This window comes from Labrus mixtus, chromosome 5 (genome assembly GCF_963584025.1).
Source record: "Labrus mixtus chromosome 5, fLabMix1.1, whole genome shotgun sequence".
NCBI classification, from domain to species: Eukaryota; Metazoa; Chordata; class Actinopteri; order Labriformes; family Labridae; genus Labrus; species Labrus mixtus.
In genome coordinates, this window is record NC_083616.1 from 26,619,642 (window position 1) to 26,647,143 (window position 27,502).

Sequence of the window (27,502 nt, forward strand, 5' to 3'; positions counted from 1 at the left end):
TGGCTGTTATGCTCACACTAGTCTTCCTACGTACACACTTTCATGTGAGCTCATTTCAGCTGCACTCCTCTCTCTTTATCTCTGCACCTCTTCTTATCGCTCCCTCTTTACGTCTACATGTCTTGAGGGCCGACGGCACCGTCAACCTCTATTTCAAGTGATAAGTGGGTCTGCTCCACATGAACGCTCACATGTTTCACACTTTTCTTTGACAAGCTTCGACTTGTTCGCGGCACCGAGACACAGAAACACCTACGCCACATGCTTCACAGTTACCGTCAAAGAGTGTTGTTGAGATTCCCGAGGAAATCTAGGTTAACTCAGGTTGGGAAGTAAGATGAGTTATAGAGATGTGGGTGAACTGATAAAGTTCACAGTAAGATGCTTCTCCTAACACTCAGTGAAAATTAATAACCGTGTGCCCTCGTTCACCTCTTACAAGTGCTATTTGTGGCAGGTAATTCTGGGTGTGGCTTAAATAAAGCAAAGCAGCACAGTTCAATGACGCAGTTCGAAGTAAACCACACCCCAACAAACATCCTGTTTACACCTTTGTCTATTTCATTTTCTCTTTCAAACTGGTTTTCTCAGCTTTTAGTGAAACAAACCATTATCCAGGAATACATGCTTGAGTATGGTTATTAACTGTTGTGTGTCGTTCCGATAATGAGACACCTGGGAGGTAAAAATCACCTACCCAAACCTGCTCCTCTCTACTGCAAAAACCCAGTTCAAACACCCTCACCTACAGCGCCTGTGACTCATCTAGAAATTCCCACTCTCTGCTTTGCTAGAGATCCTTTAACAGTGACTCACCAGAGAGGATTCAGAAGAGGTGAGACTTTCTGGGACAGAGTTTTTTTTTTCCTTTTGCTGTTACTGTACATGTGGAGGAAACAGGTGGTGAGAATCTCAGTGTTAGAAAGAAGGGGGCGGGAAAATCACCTCATCATCTCTGCATTCAAGGTTGTTGATGATCAAGACATAACACATTGTGATTTACGTTATGTAAGAAATGCATAATGACGACCGTAATCAACCTTTTCTTTTTTTTTTGCACAAGAGGAAACCCAGAGTTAGAATAAGTTTATTATATTTTCTTTAATAGAAAAACACTGAAAATTTTGTGTAGTGTGTAATGAAATACAAAAAAATTAAATCTTACGTCATAAAGTGTGAAAGTATGGCTGATTGAATTGATTTGGACAGCAAAAGAACTCGAGGGATAAGAGATATAAAATAGATTTAAACTAGACTATTGCTATTTTATTTTGTTTTATTGTGTACTTTATGTGTTTCAATGTAAAGCACTTGTGATTGTGGTTGTTATCTGTGAAAGGTGCTATAGAAACAAACTCCAATTAGTGAACACTACAGGAGGTCTTTTGTACCTGTGGCCATTAACACTGTAGAACTCCTCCAGTTTGTGCAGCAGGAAAAATGAAACACAACTTCTCATATCACGTGCAATAATTTCTGTATCATGTGCAATATTAACTTTCGATATTAGGATATATAATATGAATTATTATGGGGAATAATAACTTTCATATGTGCAATGTTACATCAATATAACGTGTAAAATATCGCTATCCTTCTGTGACTCCCCTCTACCTGCCTCAGTGGAAAATCCCCCCTCCTTCCCCGACTCTACCTGACTGTTACCTGTACGGGCGGAGAACAATGGAGCTGGAACTCAGGGAGAGTGAGAGCGGGAAATGACGTGGGCAAGGAGCCTAAGGCCGGACCTGAACCAGGGCTCGCCCAACTGGAGGACTACACCCTCCGCACCTAGTCCACCGCCCCCCCAGATGGCAGAGTTTTAAGAGGGTTAAAATGTTAATCAGAGTTATCACTAGCCTTAACACTGAAGCTCTTTACCTTTACTGTCTACATTCCCATTTAACAAGAACATGGCCATTCTGTCCCACTTCTATTTAAAGTACCGGCAAGATTAGGTTTCGGTGAAAATATGATGAAATGGATAAGTCTGCTGTCTACTAATCCAAGCGCAGAAGACCAGCCCTTTCAAGCCCTTTCACCCCTTGTTATTTGTACAACCAATAGAACCTGTAGCAATCACAATCAGATCTCATCCATTGATCACTGGAATAACTATAGGAAACTTTGAACACCGCATTGGCCTTTATGCCGATGATATAATACTTTCCTTTAAAAATCTGGCACAGTCCCTCTCAACACTCAGAACTTTTGGAATATTTTGGGAGCCTCTCAGGCTACAAAGTCACCTTAAGACCGAAAGAGACAGTCCACCTCGAGGGAATACATTTCACAATTCACCTTGTGGCTTTACACACCTAGGAATAAAGGTCACCCCGGATATAAATGACCTAGTTCCAGAGATTTACAACCCAATTACAGCATCCATATCAAATTTTGTATATCATTTCTAATCTATTCCTTTACACCCCTCCAACAAGAACATCATTAATCGTGTATCAGCTACTGTGCCACATAATCTGATGTCTGTGCTGAATAACTAGGCTAGGAACCGTTGTTATTCCCTGTACTATGACCAAAGGAAAATATATTTATGAGTTCTTATCACGGGGCAGGTAAATAATGTCAGCCTCTCAACAAGGAAAAACAACCCTAGTTCTCTGGAGAGCACCCAGTCGGCCTCTGTTGTTGTTTTTTTATTACTGAAAGCTGTGAGTGCTGAACAAACAAGCCATAAATCAGCATGTTTTTATTCGGGACAGTTCTTGGAAGTAACTGAATGCAAAACATGAGCAACTTCCCCTGCAATGTCAAAGGTTGCTCTGGACACATTCCAGTCTGAGGGGTCCTCTTGAGTGCCTGATCCCAGCTCAAGTAACCGGAATGAGACTACCACGCAGGGACTCTTGAGGTAAAAGCAGCTGGAGCATGGACTGGAACAGTCTGGAAATCTAATGATACCCATTTGGAAATTTGAATACGTGAAGCAGGCAGAGAAGCAAACAAATAAAAGTGGTTGAAGGCAACTTGTACTGCAACAATTGGTCAATCAGCTGTCAACTTTCAAAAGGGTGGTCAACTATGTTTAGAGTTTGTGTCAGTTTAAGTCATTCAAAGAAAACATGTTCCTACCTAATTATGGATACCTTATAGGTCTTTATCTTTACTCCTCTATGAAGGTAAAATGCTTCGGCTTGTGGAGAAAACAGAACATTCAAGGACGTCATGGTGGACGTTAGGAAACAGATTTTTCATCTTTTTCTGAGGCTTCAGAACTTAAAGCTTCTGTGATGAGTTTTTAGCAGGTTATGAAACAGACTGAAATTAAATCTAATGTCTCTTCATGACCTACAAAAGCCAGCCCGAACATCAGGCAGGAGAGTGATTATTTTTATACTGTATCTTTAAACACCTGCCATGTGGGAGGTGTGAGACATGCACACTGAAGAAGCAGACTTTTTCTTACTGACGCAATTAGTGACACAGTTGACTGTAAAAGGAGCAGGATTAGTTGTTTTTTTTTTTGTCATAAAACACAACCTATGCATAAACAGGACAAAATTAGCAGAAAGAGAGGATGCACCACTTTGACCACAGGAGGCGCCAATAAGGTTATACTGAAAGTTTGTCACAGGAGCTTTAAATAACTTAAGTATTTGCTTTTAGTGTGAACAGATCTAGTGAGCACAAGTGGAACAGAAGGAAGAAAAGACATGTGGACAAGGAGACAAGTGCAACATGGGTTTATTGTCAAACTGGTTATTAAGACATGAACTTGATTAATGCCATATCAAATCTTTAACTCCGCTGTAGTAAAGTGCAGATTCAAATCAAGTTGCCCTGGGAGTCCTCATACATTTTCTAAGTCTGCTTTTGAACTGTCAGGTTTAATAGACTGCAATATGAAATCCTACAAATTATGAAAAGCCCTTTTTTTTTTTTCAACCCACACATCTAAAGCTAATGTGCAAACAAGATAATTCACAAAGCTGTACTATTGTAGATGTCGAGGCGTCCTCCCACTCATCTGCGTCTTCACTTCTCATAGAAATGAAGGACAGTTGTACAAAATGATCAAATGAAAAAAGGTTCTCTGCAGTGATTGGTTGCTTGATATGCGCCTGCTGCTGCTGCTGCACATGCACAGTGGGCTGATGTTGGTTACCTACCCAGATGTTTTCTTATTGATCATGATTGTTTAAAAGAAAGATGGCATTTTTAAAAGGTCAGCCATGTATGAATGTTAAGAGGTCACTTCTGTCTGTGTACAAGCCAACACACTCTCAGGCTGTTGTAGACAGTCAGGTTGGCTGCTGTGGTTTCTTGTGGCAGTCGTGTGCATTATGGAATCTCTGCGAGTGCCACTTCAACCAAAACTGTTGTCCTCAATAATTTGTGTAAGCTAAAAAAAAAAAATAAACAAAAACCACACTCTGCATACAAGAAACACTCTTAAACAGACAACATTCACTCAAATTCATTCACTCGTCTTACAACAATCAGTACAATGGTTTTGTACCCTCTTTACCGTCTTTGAGAGAAGTAAAAGGGGCACTGAGGAAACGGCAGCAATGAGGTAAACACAAAAAAAAACTCATGAGAGATATTGCACAGACGAGTGCCGGCACAGAATACAACAGTCTCTCTTTCCAACAGCCTAGCCTGTGCATAGGAAGAATAAAGCACTTGCGGTGTTCGCAGACATTAAAACCCTTCTCGTAAAGCTTTGATAACAAAATGAGTCTAGGCTCCACACCACGTGGCAGATGCAGATTTGCATGAGGATAACTAAATGCATTGTAAAACTACAAAAAAGAAAAAAAAAAGAGTTGTAACCGAATGATAACCTTAGCAAGGGTCCATGACTGTTGGCAACAGTGACGGGACCAAAAAAAAAAAAAAAAAAAAAAAAATCACCTGAAGTCCCAGCATGTGTAGAAACGCCTCAATCCTTGCTTTGAGAAGAGAGAAGCAGGCAAAGTTGAGGCCGGGTTGGAGCCAGCATGGAGAAAAATCTCTCAAGTTTCAATCAATAAATAGCATAGTGGAATATGCAAAAAAAAAAAAACTATTTCTTTTTTTATAAAGCAAAATTATGTAAACCTCTCGCTCAGTTCATCCAGAGAAACAACTATGTCTGTCCACGTTGCAATACACTCCTGACACATCTCCCATAGTCAGAGCTGTGGCTGTGGAGAGAGCAGAGGAAGAAAACGGGAACTCATTCCTCCATTATCTCAAATCGTTTTTGAGTTTATTGTCGTTGAATCAGGACATTTTTGTTCGTATGAAGCGTAATCTCCAAGCAGTTTGTATATGCAAAACTAACCCACACATTTCTGTCTTCAGCTCCTTATACACCTTGTGGGTCAGGTGTTGAACTGTAGCACTCCGTAGTCCACTCAAATGTAATCACACCACCTTCTCTTTTATATCCACCCGTTCACTCCTTCACGGTTCATTATCTGTGGAGCAAGACGAAGGCCTCCAGTTTCTCTGGGATGTTTCCCCGGTAGTCGAGGTTGTGCTTGATGATGGCCCTGGCGGCTAGGCACTGCAGCGTGGTGTGGTTTATGGGCTGGATGACATTCCTGGACAGCTCCTTCTCGTCCAGGAGGTCGCATGCCGTTTGTTGGAAGGCGTTGGTGCTGTCAAAGTGAGTCCCGCATGAAATCAGCAGGTTCATAATGTCAGGGTGACCATTCGTTGCAGCTATGTGAAGGGGACTGCAGGGTTGAAAAAGATAAAAGACCTGCATTAGAACGTGCCACAAGATATTTAAGCGACAACAATTAATCGTCACCCTCTCTAGTTAGCACAAGAATTGAGAGTCAGTTTAAGTAATTTAGATGTCAGGCTCGCAATGCAAGACAAATGCTGTGTGTAAACTCTAACACAGCTGACCACAACTAGCCACAGCTAAAGCTCTGGTTAATGGCAACTCCCATAATGCTCTACAACCAGGATGTAAACCAGAACAGTGTGATGGCATCGCACCGCGGCACATTTTGGCGGCTTTTATCGTCTAGAAAGTGGAGATAAAGTTGTATGTATGCTGTGTCAGGTTAAACTGGAATATTTTCTAATGTGTGACCAGCAGAGGCAGGTGGAAGTCAACCTGCAACGAGGACCAATGGATGGTGGTGATAGCACTGCTAGTGTTAGCCACACACACTATTTGATATCCTTTACCCACAGCTGCTGTGATCCCATACCTAGCAATGTGAAATAATTGTGCTCAGTTTTGACTTTCCCGGGCATTTCAAATTTATATTAAGCTGACTAGTCAGAATTTATTTTTTTGTTTAATGGACAGGGAAAGTAGTTGCAAAGATTATCCCTAGTCATTATACAAAAGTAATTTTAAGTGTTATGGGAAATACCGACTCAAGCCCAGCTTGTTCTCTGGTAACTACAGACACAGATGTTCCAGTCTGTAACAGTCAGCCATCACTTCAGTTAATAATCTGCTTAAAGATCAAGAAAAGGGATAAAAGAAACCTCTTGAACATCCCTAAAAGATCTCTTTTTTTTACCCGAACACAACTTATTAACCCCCTTTCGTACAGAAGACTGTTTTAGTGAGCGCTATCTTCATGAGTATGTGTCATTAGCATTATTAGTCATTATCAGTCTCAGTAGAGAGTGATTAGCTTGTTATGACAGCTGTAAACATACAGACCTGTTGTCATCCTCGTCGCGGCAGTTCACATCCGCCCCACACTCGAGAAGGATGGAAGCGACTGTGAGGGAGGGGAACTTGCAGACGGGATAGCGGCCCACACAGGTGGTGTTGCGATCGACTGCTAGGTGTAGTGGACTGTAGCCGTTCTTACCACACGGCTGGAGCTTCAGGAATCTGAAGAGAGAGAAATCAGCTTTTAGTCAAGGAACAGCAACAAGACTGACAATGAATAACAAACGTCTTTGTCACAGCGCTACACAAGTACGAGACAATATCCCACCTGACAATGAGAAATTCAGTTAAACTGATATTGTGTAGAAGAGCTGAAACAAATTTGATTTAGCAAGACTGACACTCTGCTGTTTGCTGAAAGAGGGCGAAGTAAAAATGCTTCTGTAACCTGACTGGCAGAGCGTGAAAAAGACATTTTCAGAAATGAGGTCAGAGAAAATAGCTGCCACAAAAGACATCCTTTTTCCTTTAAACTAACAGACTTAGGATGTCTCTTCAAATTTAAAAATTACAATTCTGAAAAGAAGACAAATCGTTGCCAGCATTAGTACGGTAACTTAAAGAAAACCCACCTATAGATGGTTTCCTTCTTGAAGTGGTCCTGCTCTGTAGTACACTGCACCTTCTCTAAAAGACAAATAAGGTGCAGGATGATTGACAGAGCCTTGCTGAGCTGCGCAGGATCAGGAGGCATGGGTCCATTTTGTTTAACGGCACGTTCAATCTCCAGCACGCTCTTGGAAAGGATTCCCATCAAGTCCTCGAATGACACCGATGTCCCCAGGAGCCCCTTGGCCCTGTCCTGCAGCATGAAGGAGAAGAGCTCAGCGAACGACAGCAGGCTGGAGGCCGTCATGGGGCTGAGGGGGTCCAGGTTGCTTTGCTGCATGTCGAGCGCATACTTCCACAGGTTGATACAGCGCTCAAAGTTCCCAGAGTCAGCGTACACCGCTCCTCGGTACCGGATGTAGTACGACGTGTCCGGGTGTTGGGGGCCGAGGATTCTCTCACGAATGAGCAGCGCCTGCATACGCATCTCATCTGGGTCCGATATCAGCCCGTCCAACTCCTCGCCATTTGTTACCTTGAGAAGGTTACAAGGGTAAAAACACGGGAATTTAAAGTCTAAATCAAATTGCTTTAAGCTCCAACAACGGACTGCTGTGCTCTGCTTTGTTCTCTTTGTTATGCTGAAATTATTTAGCAGTTTTTGCTCTCTTCTTTGTTCAACCTTTGTCTTCCATACTCTAGACATAAATGCTTCTACGACATGTGTGCAGAGATGTGAACATATCAGTAACAATTGTATTTCAGAGTATTCAACACAGCAGAATAACACCTGGTGGCACTAGGTGAATAAATAAAACCCACAGACACTCACCTCCCTGGCGTAGTCGTATGCCATGATCAGCTGCTTGGGTTCTGGCTTATGGACGATGCTGTTGCTGTCCGTGTACCGGAGGTCCATGGCTCTTTTCCAGTACTTCAAAGCTCCGAGCAGGTCCCTCTTCTTGTCAACAAACGTCGCTCCTAAAAGCTCCAGGGCATCAATTCGTTCCTTCGGGCTCGTCTACAGAGGAAAATAGATTTTCATCCTCATACCTGTATTCAAAAGATCATAGCCGTATCCTCAAAAACTCATCCATGCAGACAGACTCTCCGTACCTTATCGTGCGTCGTCAGGTCGTCTACGATGTTAGTGTGTCCTGTGACGCTGGCAGAGAGCAGCGGTGTCATGCCGTAGCCGTCCTGCTCCATGGACGCTCCGAACTGCAGTAACATCCGCATGATCTCCAGACTGCCCGACTCTGCACAGTCATGAAGCGCAGTGTTACCTATGAAGAGAAAGGGACACACACACTCCAATAAACTACGGTTCATACTTTAACTAGAAGAAGACAAAGACATGAGTTTTAATAAAGGATTTTCATGAATATGAATAAACATTCTGCGTTACATTTCTGACACTATTCAGCAGAAAACAAGCAGAGGATATGGAGATGCAGCTAATTAAAGGTTGCAGAACATCAGTTTTCAAGAGGGGGGATGATGTCATTTTGACCTCTACTTCTGTAACACAAGCATCGGGAATGTCTGTCTGAATGTTCCTGTCTGGTTAATAAAGAATTGGGTTTTAGTGGTTCTGATTGGTTTGCAAGCTTCAAAACTTATTTCTATCATGTTATATTCTAATACAATTACAATAAACAATCGTGAAATGCTCTTTTTTTTCTACATAAAAAGCTCTAGCAGAGCTTCTAATGCAGCTGATTACTCAGCACATTGTCCTCTCTCTAGGAATAAATTCGAAATGGCTGCAGATCAGCTGATAGCACAATTATTGTGAATGCTGTCATCAAGTCATTGAGTTACACTCTCTCTTCCACCCAGTGATTAGCCATTCAGGATGGAGCCGCCATGCTTACAGTAAGTGCGTGTTACTCTAAACACCACTCCCTTTGATAGAAAATAGCAGCGCATACTGTCCCTGGCTCAGGTTCACGTCCCTGCGTCTTAATCCTGCTGAATAGAAGATTTACACTGCTGCAGACTCCTGCGTTTATAGTATGAAAAAAGCTTTGCACTAATTAAGGTTTTCAACATTTCCAATACAAGGCACTTTAAGCTGATACAATCTCCAATATTTAAAGTATTGAAAAGTAGAGACGCTCTATGAATAATACAGCTCTTCAGTCATATTTTAACCCGAAGCTGCCGTGAATGAAAGAGAAAGCAGCACTGGTGTCTTAAATTTCACGTTACCAAAAAGTTACAAATGTATTTGTGCAATTAAGAGCGTGTGCAGGAGGTCGCTTGTGAGGTCATTAAAAACAAGATAGCCTAGAGGTTGTGACATGTGCCCCATGTTCGGAGGCTATAGTCCTTGTTGCAGCGGGGCAGTGGGTTCCAATCAGACCTCGGCCCTTTGCTGCATGTCATCCTCCAATTTCTCCTCCCACCATTTCTCTCATCAGCTTCCCTAACCAATAAAATATTGGCAAAAAACAACAATAATACCAAATATTGGGTGCCATCGGCTACTGGTTTTGATGCCTTTGTATGGAAACGGTTTTGATACCAACAACTTTGTCAAATCCTGGAACAGTGACGACCAAAGCACTGATTAGTCTGTCCAACAATAGGCCCTCCTGACACTGAGCAATATATTCAAACAGTCCTTTGTTGTCTGTCTTTCTCTTCCTGGGTGTGTCAGATCATAGGTGAGACATTGTGTTGTTCTTTACAGCCATCAACACAATAGAGCACATTTCAAACCTTAACATGTTTACCCATGTTCCAAAAAAGTTTTAGCTTCTTTATGTGTAATCTGCATCGTTTATGAACATTAAGATGATCCTTTATGATCCCCAGTGGGGAAATTCAAGAACATTAACCTTATCTGAGTGAATGTACTAAAGGTATCAAGGGATCAAGGCAGAGCACTGTGGCTAACACATGATTACAGTACTGTATAACACCAACAAGCTTGAAAAATTATTGTTAAGTGTTGGCAAAAGGGTTACCTTATAAAACTAAGTACTTGGCTTAAGTGTGTCTTCCCTCTCCTTGTCCTCCAAAATAGGCCACTCAAACCTGGGAATCCAGGTCAATCCTCAACAAAAACATTGTAAAAAAATAATAATAAGGTTGCCAAAGCCCGTAATTCCTGGAGATAAGCATGCGTAGTCACGGTTCTGTGGGAGCACTTCCTGATCCGATAGATCAAAGAAAAAAGCCCACAAATACAAACGAGTAAATGCCTACAAATAAATCAATAATATAAAGTCCATCATTCTAGACCGACAACTCTCAGTACCTGGAGGCTAATCCATATCCAGGTAGAAGAGGACAAACAGTGTTAGTCTGGAATTAAACATTATTTATCCGGTGTAGTTTCTGCCAAAAACACGCTGATCAGGTTCTTTTTTTCCTCCGACTGAGAGGAGAGGATTGAGGGCAGTAGTACTGCAGTTTTTGCCCTAGTTTATTGGAGATGGACAGTATCTGGGTAAACATCGTAGGAAGACTGCTCACGTTTTGGAAGGCAGGATGCTTTCAAGGGATTCAAAAGTCAATGTTTTAACACATTTAAGATATTAACTTCTGTTTCATTGATATTTTTCTGAGCCATCATTAAAAGCAGCTTCTGTAGTAGTTGACACTTTCCTGGGGGGGGGATTATGTTCAACATGAATATTTCTGAGCGGTGTTGGAAAAGCTTTGGCTGTGTGGATGATAAAATGCGGTAAACTTACAACATAAATGAATCCATAACTAAACAAATCCTTTCAAAACAAGGAATTAGTCTTAATACTCTTTATGCACCTAAATCACAATCTAGTCTAACTCAAATCCAGGTGAGGAGAGCCCCTCACCAAGAGGCGTTCTGCAGGAGAGATCAAATAAATGAGCATGTGTGTGTCTGAAGAGAGAGCAGACCACTGCTTTTAAGGCTGTTTAATCAGCTTTCATTGTGGTCTCCTGATTTTTCTTCTAACTTGTTGCCGTACTCCATCAAATAAACATCCATTGTTTATGCTGCTTCATATCTGATATTAAACATCTGCTCTTTCCTGTTGGTTCAGCTGTTGTGGGAAAGGCAACAGTCTGAAGAAGAATGGGCGAGTGAGTGTTTCCACCTCAGTCAACACACATGATGTGCAAGGGCTGAATTTTAAGCATTGCTTTGTGCACAATAAATCACCAAGCTCCTGTTCTGTTTCTATCAGGAGTACAAGGTGGCACAACTTTAGAGTTACGGATTTTTTTTTACTAAGCGTTGTCCTTAATACCACAAGGTAGCTAAATGGTGTGAGCCAGGAATCCACGAGAACAAACCAAATGTAAAAACAAAAAAAAAAAAACAAGTCAGGAGGGTTCTCAAAGAAGGAAAACTAGTAAATCATGTTTAAGGTCTCATTTAAAGAGGAGTCACAAAGTTGCCGTGTAAGTGCTTGTAGACATATTTTAAGTATTTGATAAGAGCGTATTGGGGGGGGGGGGGGGGGTAGACATCTATAAGACCAAGAGCTTGACCGATATATCAACAGGATGATACATAAATATGTATCGGCACATGCTTTGAAGTGTGCGCCAATAATGTTTTTCTAGACGGGATAATCTATATTTGATGCACAATATCACTTTAGTGCTTATCTTAAAACAAAAAAAAAAGAACCATGTGGTCAGCCACCTGTTGCAACAAAGAGAGTAACCTTAAAGAGCACAACAACAGATGGACAGCAGTTTCCATGTATTTTTAAAATGCCATCTTAGGAGAATAAGATCCGTCTGACACACCCACAGACCCGGGTCCAGGCTGACGTAGTCATCGCAGCTTTCCATTGTGAAACCAGATGTTCACATTATTCTGTTGAGTCACATCACATGGAAATAATTCAGTATGAAATGTTCATGTTCACTGAGTGTACACTACAGATCTGTAATCTGAAAGTACTTGTGATGTATGATTTCACCTGTCTAGAAGATAATCCCTGTTATTTCTCTGTCTTCTGAGATATCCTACAAACACAACAGCTTACTGGTTTATGTTCATGTTGAGATCACTCAAAAAAGGAGTGAGGTGAAAACGTGCCCACAGCTCACCTTTGACACTCTTCCTGTTGACATCTGCTCCTTTCTCCAGCAGATACTGCGCTATGTCTTTGTGTCCCTTGTAACAGGAGATCATGAGACACGTGTGACCGTGTCTGTTCGCCACCTCCAGGTCGGCTTTGTGCTCCACCAGGTATTTCACAATGTCCAGGTGTCCGTCGAAGCAGGCTGCCCTCAGGGGCGTCGAGTTGGTGAGGGTCGTGCTGTTGACGGAAGCCCCGTGGCCCAGCAGGGACTGGACCACCTTCAGGTGACCCGCCGCCGACGCCGCCCACAGAGGGGGAGCCCCCTCGATGGTCTCCCCGTCAAAGTTCACCGACCCGCCGACCTCCACGGGAGCACCGCAGCACTCCAGCAGGTACTCCACCAGGTCCAGGTGTCCGTACCGGGAGGCCATGAGCAGCGGGGTGGCTCCGTTCGTCTTCTCGCCCATCAGCTTGGTCACCTCGTGTCCATCTTTGTTCTCCAACAGTTTCTGGAGCAAACGGAGCTTCCCGTCCCGGGCTGCGTTAAAAACGGCTGTCTTTAAATCCATGTTTGAAAGTTTAAATAAAAAGACGGTCAAAGACAACTCGACGTGCGGCGTTGCTCGGCACCCTTTGTTTACAACTAACCAACTAATGTGACCTACAGAGATGTCCACAACAATTATATATATAAAAAAACAAAACGGTATTCCGCAGTCTGGTGTGAGTCTTTAACTCTATTAATAACACAGACGGTTCAGCAGAGCCTTGGTCCAGTAATACATTTGAGACCGAATTAGCAATGTGGCTAGTCGACTTCCTTGATAACTGAAGCTAACCGACTAGCTCCGCTTAGCCGACACACTTTACGGGTCTTTAATGATCGTTTTTTTTACCGATACGCATCCACTGACATGTCGTCACCTCCGAGAAGCTCCCCTCCATCAGCTCTGCCTCTCTTGCTTGTCATCGTTTTTTTTTTTTTGTTACAACCCGACACGGTATTTTTAAATTCGCTTTCGAAGGGGAGTAGAAAAAAAAAAGAAATAATCATCAACCCCCCACCCGTAGCTGCTTGTTAGCTTAGCCTCGAACAACGACGCTCGGTGTTCTGTTCGGTCAAACAATCGGGGATATCCCCCAGTATCCGGGTCGTTTTCTTTTTGTTCCACACACACTCACACACACACACACACACACACACTCACACGGTAAACGTTACCCCCCTCCCAAAAAAAAAAGAGACTAAAGGTCGTCCATTCAGCCACTCGGCGAGTTGGCACGACAACAATCTCCACGGAGGGAAGGTAAACAGGGACGTTTATCCACCCACGGCTCGACCGGATGATCACGACTCAGTTTCTGTCAAATCGCATACCTAACGCAGCCTTTTTTCTCCAGTGGCGCAAATGATTGACGTCTGCCTCGTCCAATCACAGAGCGGGTGGGCGGTAGCTTAGCCAGTTAAAATAAAACACCAGAAAAGGTTGTTTTATTAGTAGGTCTACCTGGAACTGTACAGAAAAATAAATACACACGAAAAGAGGGGCGAATAGAAAGAAAAATATTAAAATACCACACACGTATCTGCAGGATTTAAACAGCTTTATACTACTGCATGAACGCGTAAGGAACTGAGGAGGCCTTGCTTATATCACTCCCTACAGGATAAAATAAGCATTACCAGAGGATATGTCCAAAAAACCTGCATGAACTCTGTGTGATGATTTAATATCAATCAAGTATACTCCAACGTTTCAACAGAAAGTTTATTCAGCCATTCAAAAACTTCACACATATCCCAGAAATGCCTCAGCGTTGAATCTGTGTCTGAACGTGACCTGAAAGTGCACCATCTACAAAGAACTGAAAATGAACACATTGTGGGAATAAGGGAAGTAAGCCAAGAGTGACCAACAAACAAAAATATTTTGAAGTTATTTTTTTGTGTTTCTGAGCTTACTTTATCTGGAAGTAGCTTAGGTTTAAGTGTGTTTTCCCCTAAATATAACATTTAAATATTTGACACAAATCTCACAGTGAGATCGTTGTGTATAATCTTGCATGTCCATGTGTTCCCCCAATACGGCTTATTGAATGATGAGACAAAAATGACAGTGAAAAAAACAGACCTAACTGGTTATCAAAAGCCCAAATCTTCCATCCTGATATTTGAGTTATTGATTCAAATATTGTGTGAGTGGGTAAAATGTCAAAGTACAACTACAACTCAGAGAGACTAAGATCATTTTATATTCAAGCAATATTTTTTGCAAATTTTACAGTGCTTTTAAAACCAAGAGGACAATGTCAGCCCAAAAGATAAATACGATGTTACACTTCAAACAGAAAAGACAGAATTTGATTTTACATTGCCAGGAAGCAGTGAAAGAACGTTTTTTTTTTTTTTTTTTTATAACAAGTTGCTGTAGAAATTGTAACTCACTACACAGTGTGTCATGTAATCACAAGAATGTTGTTTTATTTCTTTTGATAATCAACATGAATTTCAAAATGAAGTCCCTTACTGTATCTTTAACTATTTTGAAGATAATTCAGCTTAAATCCAAAACTAATTCAGAGTTCAGTTTTTAGGGGAGACCATCTCTATCTCTAAATTCTGAAACTGCCTCAAGTTACAATAAAATTAAAGGTGGCTCAAACTCTGTACAACATAATAACTTCTAAAATGACAAAGCTGATAAAAGCACACACATTACCAAGTCGTTCTCCCCCATACAGTGAGGTTTAATAACAAAGGGAAAAAAGCAATAGATTTTAACAACCAAATGCAAACTTAAAGTGAAAACAAACCTTTTCTTGCCTGAGTGGTTTTAAAGACCCAATGCTCTTCAGATGAGGACAAAAAATCCTCAACTCTGTAACTCACAACTTCCACTCTTTGGGAAAATATCAGAACACAGTTTAGGCTGAAACTTGAACTAGTTAAGGGTACAAAAGGACTCAAATAAAATAAGAACATTTAGAAATTATCTCAAATATTTTAAGTATTTAAGGGTGGCTTTTTCTATACAACCAACTGCTTTAACTACCCTCATATAGTTACAAGCAACAAAAGCAAGTCTCTCTTCGGGGTTTCTTTTACCCCTCAATAACGGCTTGAACACATAAAACAGCCCAAGACTGAATTGCATAAAGTTAGTGAAAATACCAGTGCTGTATGTGGATGACCGATTGTAGGACGTAGCAGTTTAATAATTTTCAGATGAGCACTGATATTTTGACTCCTTTTATGCACATGAGCCCTGTTACAGATAAAGAAAGTAATCAATCAGATCCCAGAGCTCAGACACTGTTAGGATCCGACCCGTGTTGTAGTGGTCTTCTTGTCAGAGAAGAAGCTTCTAAGAAGGACCACCTGACTGATGCTGACCACCAGAAGGATGATTGCTTCACCGATGGACCAGAAGGCGACCCGAGTGTTGAGGTCCTCCGCCCGGCTGCGTCCCTGGGCCTCCCTGAGGCGGAAGTGTGTCTGGTAGTCGATGACGGACTTCAGGGCCTCGTGGATGGACACGCACGCTGATTCCATCTGGAAATAGTAAAAACAAATTGGAGGATAAGACCGGTGCAAGATATTCAGACTCACTTCGGATAGAGGTTAATGATTGTCATGTAACAAGAAACTAATTTAACTTTAATTCAAACATTTTAATTTTAAACTCCTTCAAACTATATCGTAGGAACATAGATTTGTTCCTGCAAGATAGAGGTAATGCAACATTTAGACACAACAACGTTAAGGTTGTGGGAGATAACACTTGTTATGAGTTGACGCTATACAAATAAAAATTGATTGATCGAATTGATTGAATCAAATATAAAAACTGATGGCAACAGCCAGCAAAATTTGAACAAATAGCCATTTCAAAGATGAACAAAACTCCTAAAATGTCCTTGTTTTTTTTGGATCACTTTGGCAAACATTTCAATAAACACTAAACACTAAATGGTCATCTCTCAGTAGCTAACAATGCTTATTTGCCTCTTTTCTAAGAACTCTTCCGTAATTCTGCAAGTAAAAAACTGGAGAACATAATGGGCACAAAAAAACATGAAATATTGTGTTAAAATTAAAGCAATAAAATGGGCTACATGTGTAGGGAAATTAGCTACCAGATGATGTGGATCTTGATAGTGGAGGCTTAATGAACACTTCTTCTCCCGTTTTAAACCACACTTGCTCAAACCAGGATGTCATTGTGTACATATAGGTAAGTAGGGTTGAGCACACTCATTAGACAGGTGTTTCAGTATTTGCAGCAGGTTAAACCTCTTTTCATGTTAAACGGGTGGAGCTAGGCTGCGAATTTACAGAGATCCGTTAACAACATTACTTTAAGCTTAAAGTCAATATAAAAGGTTTAAATGTAAACAATCTAAGCGGCAATCCCACTTGCAATCTTGTAATGCAGCCTATGGTTTGTTAATAAGGTAGAGTAAAAATAATGGTCATGAAAATAACCAACTTTTGCACTCTGTATATCAAAAACTTTCATCCTCACACTCAGAGACACACACAGCTTACCTGGGTAAGAGCAGTGACTCTGTTTTCATTGGGGAAGAGTGGAGGGTCATCTCCAACCTGGAAGTCAAAGTAAACAGTCTTGTGTGTGAAGGTGGAGAACTCGTTGCTGAAGCAGAACTTGTAGGTGCCGTTCTTTGCTGCTGTAAAGGTAAAGCTGTCATATTGCTTCTTCATCTCCTTGTAGAGCGTAGTTCCTTCGGGGTCCTCCAAACGACAGTCTACATCATAATGACCACCAGTCACCACCTGGGTAACCATAAAGACCAGAGAACAGCTGTTCAGTATCATAGGGATACAATACTCAATTCAGTTATTTATTTACATTTTTACCAATTGTGTGGAGTAGCCGAGACGATACAAAATGAGTGGAATGTCCTATGCACACATCACATTTTCTTTTATTAAATCTAAAGCTTTGACACATGATTCATGAATGGAGACTGTGGCTAATCTCATCAACACAGACGCAGATATGGAGAACAGAACAGGCAGACTGCTGTTATTGATTTAGTTTAGAAATGAGCCTTGAAACGGTTCCTTGACAATTTATGAAAACTCTTCACAAAAGGTGCTCTTAAGACGGCTTGTTAATAAAAGCAGAATATCCTGACGGAGCATAAAAACTGGCAATCTCTTACGATTCATGTAAAAATGCATATAAATCAAAATGTTTTATAGCAACAAACACAGATCATTTTAAATAAGTACAGCGTGCAGAAATAAGATGTTATCATAAAATGCATCGCCTGTGCTGACAAAATTTATGTTGCTGAATGGAGCAATACTTAATGCATTGAATAATAAAAAACATGAAAACCAACGGGGAAAAAAAGACAAACATGTCGGGTGTGTTTGAAATGAATTTGGAAGGTTCTTTAAGACAGTATTATGCATTCATCAGTCAGATACATTTGATATATAAGACCTGAGACGTTGCTCAGTGGTGGTTCTAGACCACTTTTACTGAAGGGGCCAAACTGGGGCCGGTTGTTTTGTCAGAGGGGAACATTAAACCCAGGTGAAAAATAGACATGATCGCTTTCAAAAAGATATATATATTATGCCAAATGATAGAGCACATCATTAAATACCACAACGTAAAATACCATGTGTCAGTAACAATATTTAATACTAGATTGTGAGTCAAATACGTGTGTATGTGTTATTAGGGGGGGGGGGACCAAGCTCAGTGTTATAGGGGCCCCTGTTGGCCCCTGCCTAGAACCGCCCATGCATTACAGACTGATGCTGTTTTCATTATGGTCGTCTGGACTCAAATATTTAAAAACGTCATCTCACATCAAACAGCCGAGCTTACCTGAAACTCCAGTGTGCACTTGGTGCCCATTATGATGTCCTCGTAGAAACACTGCTTTGCGTTGTCGGGCAGCTCAAAGGTGAGCTCTGAGCCCAGCACCCACCCACAGAGCAGCTGGGCCCACAGCACCTTCAACAACACCCGAACAGATCCGTACATCCTGAAGTCTACGAGCCAAGCCTGAGGTATAAACCTGTGAGCGTGCCTGCAGGAGAGAAATCCACACAGCTTTAACTGAAAGTCCAACCATGAGAAACAAAAAAGACTGAAAGGAGACAAAGCAAACCCGGACATTGGTGTTAGCGACAGGTACGAGCTCAAGCTAACTAGCTAGCCGGCTAGCATTTAAATCGTAAATAATTAAAACACTTGGGTTGTTTTCATATTTTCCTATCGTAAGTGTATTCATGTATTATGAGCGAGCCGTGGTAGTTAAAGCTAAGGATAATTAAATATCTATATTTGTAAAATCATGATTATGTCTCAGTCAGCATTAGCAAACGTTACTTACCTCGATATGCTCACCCGGATGCAACTAATGCTACGTAACCTCCTGCAAACGTAGCACGGCATTGGCTGGCGTCCGCCATAAGGCCCGCCCCCTCTTCTCTCCGATTTGCCGAAAAAGAAGAAGGGGCGCAGTTGTAAGATGACGTAAGCTTACGTCTACTGTCTTGACTAACGGATCCTCTTCGGCAATATCTTCCAACGTGGCTGACACCACTTGGATTTTAAAATAAACTCAACCTAAAAAAAACAAAATATAATTAAGAAGATAACACGATTTCACAAATTTATTCAAAGCTACATCCAAATTACAATTACATCCGAAATAAAGATAAAGATAAACTTTATTGATCCTCCATGGGGGAAATTTTTGCGTTACAGCAGCTCAAGAAAACAGGAAACAGGAATATATAATATATAATTATTAAAAATAAAAATAGAAGTTAAAACATATTTACATCAGTTAAATAAAAAAAATACAATAATAGAATATTACAAGGTATCTACACTTCCACTTGTGGAAAGAGTTATTGTTATTAAAAACACACACAGTGTGTAGCATTATTGATATGAGTCATAATATAAATATAAATAATACATAAAATATACTCGAAACAAAATAAATGTAGCCATAGTCTATACAAAAACAAAATCTTAAATAGTTTTAGTAGTTAATGAAGAAATAATTTTAAAGTTGACAATAAGGATGCTGTTATTGTCAACTTAAAAATAGAACACAGCCTTATCATAATTGTTTTGGAGTGCACACTGCACAGGTTATATAAGAACCTTTATTTTACAGGACGCATTACAAATATATAAAATATAAAATAATAATATCTGCTTCTTTGATTTTGTCTTCATTATTCAAGCTTTGATCTGTTTTGGGAGTTGTTGGACTAAGGGGTTTTGGCACAGTTGAGCTGGAACAAAGGATACATTTCTTGTCATTTTAGTGGAGGTCAGTGAGTTTCAAATTGGATTGCTATAGTTATTTCATGATATCTGTCATTTTCCTCCTCATATGACAGGGATGGGCAACTTTGGTCACAGCAAGGGCCACATTCATTTAATTCTGACTGCCAGAGGGCCAAATTGTAGAATACAAAAACTATTACAGTCAGTTAAGTCTCAAATTTATCTCAACATATACCAGTGATCAAATATTATTATGGACATATTTCTGGTTTTCACTATTTTATCTTTTTTCTTTTTGTTCCTACCATGAACATGAACCACTTAAAATTGTAGATTGTTATTGAGTTTGACAAGCAGTTATTTTATCATAATAAACAATACCATGCCCATATCACTTTCCTGATAGGCGGCTATTGAAATAAATATAATTTTGTTGTTTAAAACTAAGTTGCGGAAAGCTTTGTCCTTAAATCGTCATGTGCTCCTTATTTGTCATAATCCAGACTCATAGAGGGACAACACCAACATTTTACTATTCCTAAATAGCATACGTCATTGGAGTTTACATGGGGTCAGTCAAACCTTAATATAAGACCCCAAATGCCAGGGTTTGTAAGGCAGAGTAGCAAAACATGCCATAATTGTAAAACAGTGTTATAGATAAACTACATTCACCTGCTGATAATATGTCTACACTCATGCACTTTAACTTATGTCAATACTGTCCATTTACAACTCTGTTTTTGCACATTTACATTGAATCTTTCATATTGAAGACTAGTAATGTGTAGTTAAATCCTGGTTGTATATATTCTCATTCTTAGTTTTTATATTTTTAGTGCTTATTTACTTTGTATTTAATATTATATTGTATTTAAATTTGCTAATATTGTGTGTCTGTAACGCCACAATTTCCCAGTTTGGGATCAATAAAGTAATTCTATTCTATTCTTTCTGACAGATGGAGAGTCTATGGTGAATATACACGTCCGACCCAAAAACCAAATCTCGCGAGAACTGGTTGTATGAGATTACAGAGTAGGGAGGGCTGCATGGGAGAGCTAGAGAGACAAAACAAAAGCCACACATTTCAACCAACAGGCGCGGGTCGCTTTTTATTTTTATGTGTTAACCAAAAACAAAACGGATTCCTTCTTTGTATTAATTAGTATTTAACAGCAATATTTTCCACAAGTTTTGCAACATGCCCAGTAGCACGTCTTTGCTGGAGGCCGACGAGGGAGAGTCCGAGCTCCCTCCGCCGCTAGTGCACGCTTTCGCCGGTATGGGCCTTGAGGAGCACAACGGCAGCCAAAGCCAGACATCCGAACAACCAGATGAAAGCCTCTCTTTTCTCCACCACCACCACCACCACCACCACCAAGTTTCTCATTTTAACCTCCTCGGTACCGTCCTGGACTTGAAGCCCCTGCCTCTGCATCGGCCGCCTTCGGGAGATGAAGCGAACATCACGGCCGAGGACGAAGAGCTGGAAGTTGTAGCCGCCGACTCCGGCTCGTTTCTAGGGCAGGCCCATCGCCCCAAACATCTCCCATCGGGGCCGGGTGGCTCCATGTTGCCGCCCGGGATGGACCCGCAGCACGTCGAGACGGTCCTGTTGTACAACGGGGACGAGCTGGACGATAATGTGGCCGGCGGCTGCGCCCTGCCGCCCGGTAGCAGCATGGCGATGCTACCGCCCGGCGTGTACGCGGAGCCGGGCTACGAGGCCGAGGCAGCGCTGTTGGCTCGGCGGAAAAGCGTCAACACCACCGAGTGTGTGGCCGTGCCGAGCTCCGAGCACGTCGCAGAGATCGTGGGCAGACAAGGTGAGTCCGGTTTATGTTCTGGTTCTGGTTCTGTCTGGAACAATAAAGCTAACCCACGAACAACTTGAGTTTGGATAAAACTTAGTGGAAAGACAGCTGATGCAGCGTTACAGAAACTATACTCCAAACTAAAAGCAGGACAGTAAAAACATTAAAGAGATAAAAATAAATCAAAACATATGATTAAATGTGGGGAATATAAAGTAACAGCATTTTATGTTTTCACCATTTGGACCCAATGTAAGAAACTTGGCGCATAGCATTGAGTTCATGCAGATTTACATAATTAAGTGATTTTCTTTTTATTTACAAAATGCACACATTTCAAACGACATTTCTGTGACTTATTAAAACTACAATCCTGAATCTCCTGCCACAATAATTGACTTATTAAGCTTGAAAGCTAAAGTGGGTCATCATCATCACCGTCGCCCAACACACACACTGGAGAAAAAAAAAAAAAAAAAAAAAAAAGTTAACATTGCAGCTGCCAGTAAAGCAGATTATTCAATGTCTTCCTTCTTTGTCAACATGTCTGGGTTTTTTTAGATTGTGTGTCTGTGCTTAGCTGGCCTGGTGAGTTTGTGCCGAGCCGAGCCGTGCCATGTCGAGCTAAAAAAGCAGGCTGCTCTTTGTCTCTGAAGAGAGAGTGGTGTGTGCTGGTCACCATTGCTTTGCCACATCAGCTGTGGGGTTAAAGTTAGAACTCCGTGACATAACCAAGACTTTTTTTTTTTGTGTTCCTCTGAATAAAATGACCGGCTTTTCTTAGCTGTGCAATTCTTTTATCTGGCTTTTTTTCTTCTTCTTCTTCTTTTTTTTTTTTTACATAAAGTTTACGTTGCTTAATGGTAGGGTTTGGCAGTGTGTTGTTATGTCAGAGAGAAGTTGGGGGAGGGTGCACAGACTGCAGTGTTGACAACAACAGGAAATGGCTCTGGTAATGATGCTGGACTCTCAACCACAGCTGTAGGGAATATTTAATTTATAAGCTATGCAACCTTTAAATTGCATTAAGGACTGCTGACAGAGTGGTGCGATCTTGTATTGGGTCAATTTGGCGGTATTAAAGCTTAACACTCAGGTCTGTGTAATGTAACGTGGTGGGTCCTTTTTTTTTTTAAACCCAAATTATAAGAAAGTCTAATCTCTGTCTTAATCACCTTCAGGCTGTAAGATCAAGGCGCTCCGAGCAAAGACCAACACCTACATTAAGACGCCGGTGAGGGGAGAGCAGCCTGTCTTTGTTGTGACGGGGCGCAAAGAAGATGTGGCCATGGCCAAGAGGGAGATCATGTCGGCGGCCGAGCACTTCTCCCTCATCAGAGCCTCTCGCAACAAGACGGGCCCTCTGTCTGCTGCGACCGGTCCAGGGACCCCTGCTCTTCCTGGACAGACAACCATTCAGGTCAGCAAGCATGTGATCATGAGTCAACGTGCTGGAAGATATGAGACGCACATTCTGGTGCAAGGCATCACTCACAATGTAGTCTTTATAATGCTGTGTGTGTGTGTGTGTGACCATCCAAGTTGACTTGTTTAAGAAAGGAGGATTTGTTGTGGTTTATATTTTTGGTTACAATTTTCATTTGAACTCACAGGTGCGGGTACCGTATCGTGTGGTCGGGCTGGTCGTGGGTCCAAAAGGTGGGTCTTTATTCAGATAAACATTGTTTTTTTTTTTGCCTTTCACTCTATCAAAGTGATGTGTTGATGGTCTCTAAATCATAAATTGATCACATTATTGTAAAAGCCCACACATACAGGTAGCTCGTTCTTTTCTGACCTTTAGGAGTTAAATTGTAAAATCGTTTCCTTCAAGTTTTTTTTAGGTTTAATATGCTTTTTCTCTACTCCGGGAGTTTACATGTTGCTGTCACGGTGTCTCAGACCTTTTGCCCTGTTGACATTACCACCTCAGTGTCAGAAAGCCCTGGGGTTGATTTGTAAATTGAAATGCGGCGGTTCTCAGCCATGTGCCACTAGGCTGGAGAGGGTTCGCTGAGAAGTCAAAAAAAAAGACTTCAAATTTTAGATAAATAAGGAAACCTTTTTCCACACAGAAGTTAAAGTATTTATTATCATTTAGAGTCGTTTTGGTTTCAAGCTTTTCTGTCTTTTAAGTTGTGCTGTTTTAAATGCTAATGTTTAAATGGTATCATGTGGGGAGAAAGAAGTTAAAATACATCCATTCTGCTTTGAATGTAAAAGCGTCATTTGAAAAGGTTCCAACGCTCGACTGGAGCACACAGTCTGGGGGTTGAGATGTGTGTGCTTTAGCCAGATGAGTCACCAAGACAACCTGCAAATCATTTCTGTAATAGCTGCACAGCTGTGTTCAATCCATTCCCAATGTTTGAAGAAAAGCGAGGGGAATTACTGAAAATATATCGTGTTTTAATTTGACTGGGCAGCGTAAGGAGAACTACTCGGGCTAAATGTCCGTTTCTCACAATCAGGTCGAGTTGCAGTTTGAAGCCACAATGAAGCGTGCCCAAATTATTCCCCTTATTTTCACCGGCTAATGTTATGAGCACAGTTAATGAAACTAAGAAACTTTATCAGTCGAACTTTCTTTGTATAGAACATTTAACTTAGTATGCTTTACGGTGACTAAAAAGTAACAAGACATGTGAAATTAAACTCTTTAAGACGACCTTGCACCAACAAGAACGGGTGTTATAATAGTCCTCGACCTACTCCTACTAGAGCACACAAAGAAGAAGATCAAATGTCTTTGGAATGGTCTCCCTCGTCTTGAAACTTAAGTTTAAAGCTTAACTCTGGACAGTCATGTGACCATGTGAGCATTAAAATGTTTTGGTCTGGTCGTATCTTTTCAGGAGCAACCATTAAACGCATTCAACAGCAGACCCACACTTATATTGTGACACCGAGTCGCGACAAAGAGCCGGTGTTCGAGGTCACCGGGATGCCGGAGAACGTCGACCGGGCGAGGGACGAGATAGAGGCGCACATCGCCCTCCGCACAGGAACCTGCGGGGGCATTGAGGCTCCTGGCGTGGACAACAACGACTTTCAATTCAACGGTACCGACGTGAGCTTTGAGAGCTCTGTTACCCGCGCTGCCCTGGGGGATGCCAGTTGGCTGCACGCTGCTGCATCGTCACCTGGTGGCGGTGCCGCTGGCGGTGCTGGTGCTGGCAGTGCTGGTGGTGGTGGTGGTGGCGGTGGTCTGCTGCCAGTGAGCATCAACGGTACTCCACGAATCAATAGCAATATTAACAGTGGTGTCAGAATGTCTTCCAACTACCGCAACGACAGCTCCAGCTCCCTGGGCAGCGGCTCCAGCTCGGCCGATTCTTTCTACGGCGGCGGAAACGCTAATCGGATGGCAGATTTCAGTCCGACCTGTGCGTTCAATGCCAATGCTAACAACAACAACAACAGCAGCGGCAGCGCTAGCTTCTGGTTTGGCGACAGTCTCCTTCCTGTGGGGTCTGAGGAGCTCGTCGGCCTGGGAAGCGGAGGCTCCACCTCAGGGTTCGACCCGTTAACCATCTCCACCGCCCAGGCCTCGCAACCTGCTACACAGCCACAAATCTGGAGCCCCTTTGTGGACCAACAACCCCTCCAGGCCCCTGATGCTCGCCAGTCTCAGGTAGGTTAATACAGTCGGTGCTTTGACAGAGAAAGCAGGGGCAAAATCAGGTCAGATGGAGAGTAGTTTTTAAAATCAAATTAAGAGGCAGGATTAAAATGCAAAGGTAAATAAGAACAAATGCAAATAGAAAGAATAAAAGTGAGTTCAAGCAATTAAACAACACAAATACAACAATAAGAGCCGATCAAATTATATATATTAAAACTGTTGCCTTTTGCTGTCTCCAGACCAGCCAGCCTGGAACCCCTCGGCTTTCTCCAACGTTCTCCGGCACAGAAGCCTTGGAGCACCCTCAGGCCCAGCGCGTCCACCGGGGGGCTTTTGGCTTGGCGGGAGCCCTCGACGCCCACAGGTTCCCCTCCTACAGCTCGGCCTTCTCCTCTTCCAGTGAAAGCACCGCCTCCTCCTCCTCCCCTCCCGAGTCCTCCCTCTCCTATCGACCAGGGCTGGGATCAGCAGCGAGAGGACAGGAAGTGTGTATCCACTGCATGGATAACCAGGTGATCGCCGCCCTGGTTCCCTGCGGCCATAACCTTTTCTGTCTCGATTGTGCCACCCACATATGCCAGGGTCCAGACGCTGTTTGCCCTGTGTGCCTGTCCCCGGTCACACAGGCCATCCAGCTCCGCAACATGTGAGTTTGATCCACTCGGCTCACGTGGTGTAAACCACCCAAACACTTCCAACGTGTGTGTGTGTGTGGTAATTACAAAACGGACCCCAAACCGTTTCTTGGTGTGTCACCTCCCCAGTTTTGTTCAAGCGGCCGTTTTGGTTGACAAAGATGGGAATGAATAAGGAATAATGTGTATTCAGGGCATGGGTCGGGGTCTTCACCCCGTTCATGTGCCTGTTATTGTGAAGTCTTCTTCCATGAATGATTGATTGATCAACGGGAGGGTTGGAACCCTCTGTGTAGCATTGGGGGGAAGGGGATGGGGGAAGGGGGGGGGGGGGGGGGGGGGGGGATATAAATATATTTTTTCGCTCATCATGATTTTTGATTTACATTTTTCTTCTCCCCAAAACATCTAGTTTTTAAGATTTTGCCTACCTATATTTTATGACAAATTTTAATGAACTTTGAATCCTGTTAGATATCATATTGTTATTTTCATGTTTGCATCTCAAAAGTTTTTTTTTTTTTTTTGCTGCTAGCGTTGTTTTTACATGTGCTGACACACGGCCCGGCCCCTTCGCCTCTTGATTATTGTGCTCAGCGACACTTTGAGGAAGAGAAGAGCATGTTTACATATAACGAGTCCCTTCTGAATATAATGTGTATAAATGAATGGTATCCTCCTGGTTAAGATTTTGAATGCGTACACTAGTTAACTGGATATAACGTACACATACAACATTATCTGGCTACTCTATCTTGGATAATTTGTGTAAATACGATCAAGTGAATCTGTGCTACTTTATCTGATCTGATGTTTAAATCCCTCAGATCTTAAATCCTAAGATTTGTGCATCAACGATCGTCACGGCATTGATACACATGTAAACACACTCACAGAGGGTTTAACCTGCACAGGTGTGACACTCCAACAGCGACCTGTTGTTGCCTCTAGTTTCTTTCTCTTTTTTTTTTTTTGTTTTTCGATAAAAGAAACAAAGAGTGTAATTCCTCTGGGTCTTACACTAGCTCAGTACCGCCACGTTGCTTTTCCATTTCTACTTTAAAAACAAGTGTTTACGGTTAACTTGTGCCTAATTCTGCTCCGACTAAACAAAAAAGAAACGAACGAGTTCAGCTGACTCACGGTGTTGCTCCGTCTTAAGACAAACTTGTGGCCTTTCTGAAAGCCTATAATTATCTGACAACACGATCGACTAATCTTATATTTCAGCTCAAAACGACCCAAGCTGACAGGCTGAGGTCTTAATGTATCCGTTGAAGATCGGTCTCATTAATGCGTCCCGGTGGATCAAAGGCGATATCACAGGGAGGTTTTCCTTTGCTTCCTTTTTTTTAACGAGTATTTACCTTTTTCTTAAAAGCAACAAACACTTCCATTGACTTAATTTCTGTTTGAATTTCTTTTTTTGTTCCCCCTGTCTGTGTCTAAATAATCTCCTTTTTATTTTTGGGAAACAATGAGCTGCACAGCTCTTATATTTGGTTACATTCCTCCTCCCCTGTATTGCTGACACTTAAGTAGATTGTAAAGCTTATAAAGTAACTCCTCACCTGCGAGCCAAAGGAGCTGATATTTATACTATGAAAGACACCTTAGACCTGGAACAAAAAGCCGTACTGCACAGACGGCATGCTGACTTTTTAAAACATCTCAAAAGAATCCTTTTTATTTCACTTGAATGTTCGGTTTTTTTAACCGCTCCACCTTGTGGCCATCATATCAAAGCCATGTCTTGACCCTGTTGTGGAGGTGAAGGGAACAGAATAACTCCCATTATTTAATCCCATGTGTCGTCTACCAGGCCTATGCAAAAACAAAAAGCTCTCAGTATGTTAACTGCTCCAGGAAGCACCAGATGATTTAGACTCCTCG

The 27,502-nt window shown here is 41.9% G+C and overlaps 3 protein-coding genes across 4 annotated transcripts; 1 reads left to right on the forward strand and 2 right to left on the reverse strand.

Annotated features, from left to right (window-relative positions):
* Nucleotides 1-3,689: 3,689 nt before the first annotated feature.
* Nucleotides 3,690-13,411, reverse strand: LOC132974643 (protein fem-1 homolog C-like). The gene is made up of 6 exons (XM_061038842.1): nucleotides 12,266-13,411; nucleotides 8,324-8,493; nucleotides 8,040-8,228; nucleotides 7,231-7,742; nucleotides 6,644-6,820; nucleotides 3,690-5,687 (listed from the first exon to the last, which is right to left on the reverse strand). The coding sequence occupies exons 1-6, from the start codon at nucleotides 12,807-12,809 to the stop codon at nucleotides 5,423-5,425; spliced, it is 1,857 nt and encodes a 618-aa protein (XP_060894825.1). The 5' UTR covers nucleotides 12,810-13,411; the 3' UTR covers nucleotides 3,690-5,422.
* Nucleotides 13,412-14,470: 1,059 nt separating this feature from the next.
* Nucleotides 14,471-18,713, reverse strand: tmed7 (transmembrane p24 trafficking protein 7). 2 transcript variants are annotated; one of them, XM_061038844.1, is made up of 4 exons: nucleotides 18,619-18,713; nucleotides 18,108-18,312; nucleotides 16,790-17,035; nucleotides 14,471-15,793 (listed from the first exon to the last, which is right to left on the reverse strand). In XM_061038844.1, exons 1-4 carry the CDS (start codon nucleotides 18,678-18,680, stop codon nucleotides 15,557-15,559), a joined length of 750 nt encoding a protein of 249 aa, XP_060894827.1. In that variant the 5' UTR covers nucleotides 18,681-18,713; the 3' UTR covers nucleotides 14,471-15,556. The 2 variants fall into 2 exon arrangements, with proteins under 2 accessions (XP_060894827.1, XP_060894826.1); XM_061038843.1 differs by having other exon boundaries at nucleotides 18,108-18,372; nucleotides 18,619-18,695.
* A 1,847-nt stretch (nucleotides 18,714-20,560) lies between these two features.
* On the forward strand, nucleotides 20,561-25,914 carry LOC132974642 (RNA-binding protein MEX3B-like). Its single transcript, XM_061038841.1, has 5 exons — nucleotides 20,561-21,361; nucleotides 22,531-22,769; nucleotides 22,963-23,008; nucleotides 24,205-24,983; nucleotides 25,214-25,914. The coding sequence occupies exons 1-5, from the start codon at nucleotides 20,737-20,739 to the stop codon at nucleotides 25,622-25,624; spliced, it is 2,100 nt and encodes a 699-aa protein (XP_060894824.1). The 5' UTR covers nucleotides 20,561-20,736; the 3' UTR covers nucleotides 25,625-25,914.
* Nucleotides 25,915-27,502: the final 1,588 nt, after the last annotated feature.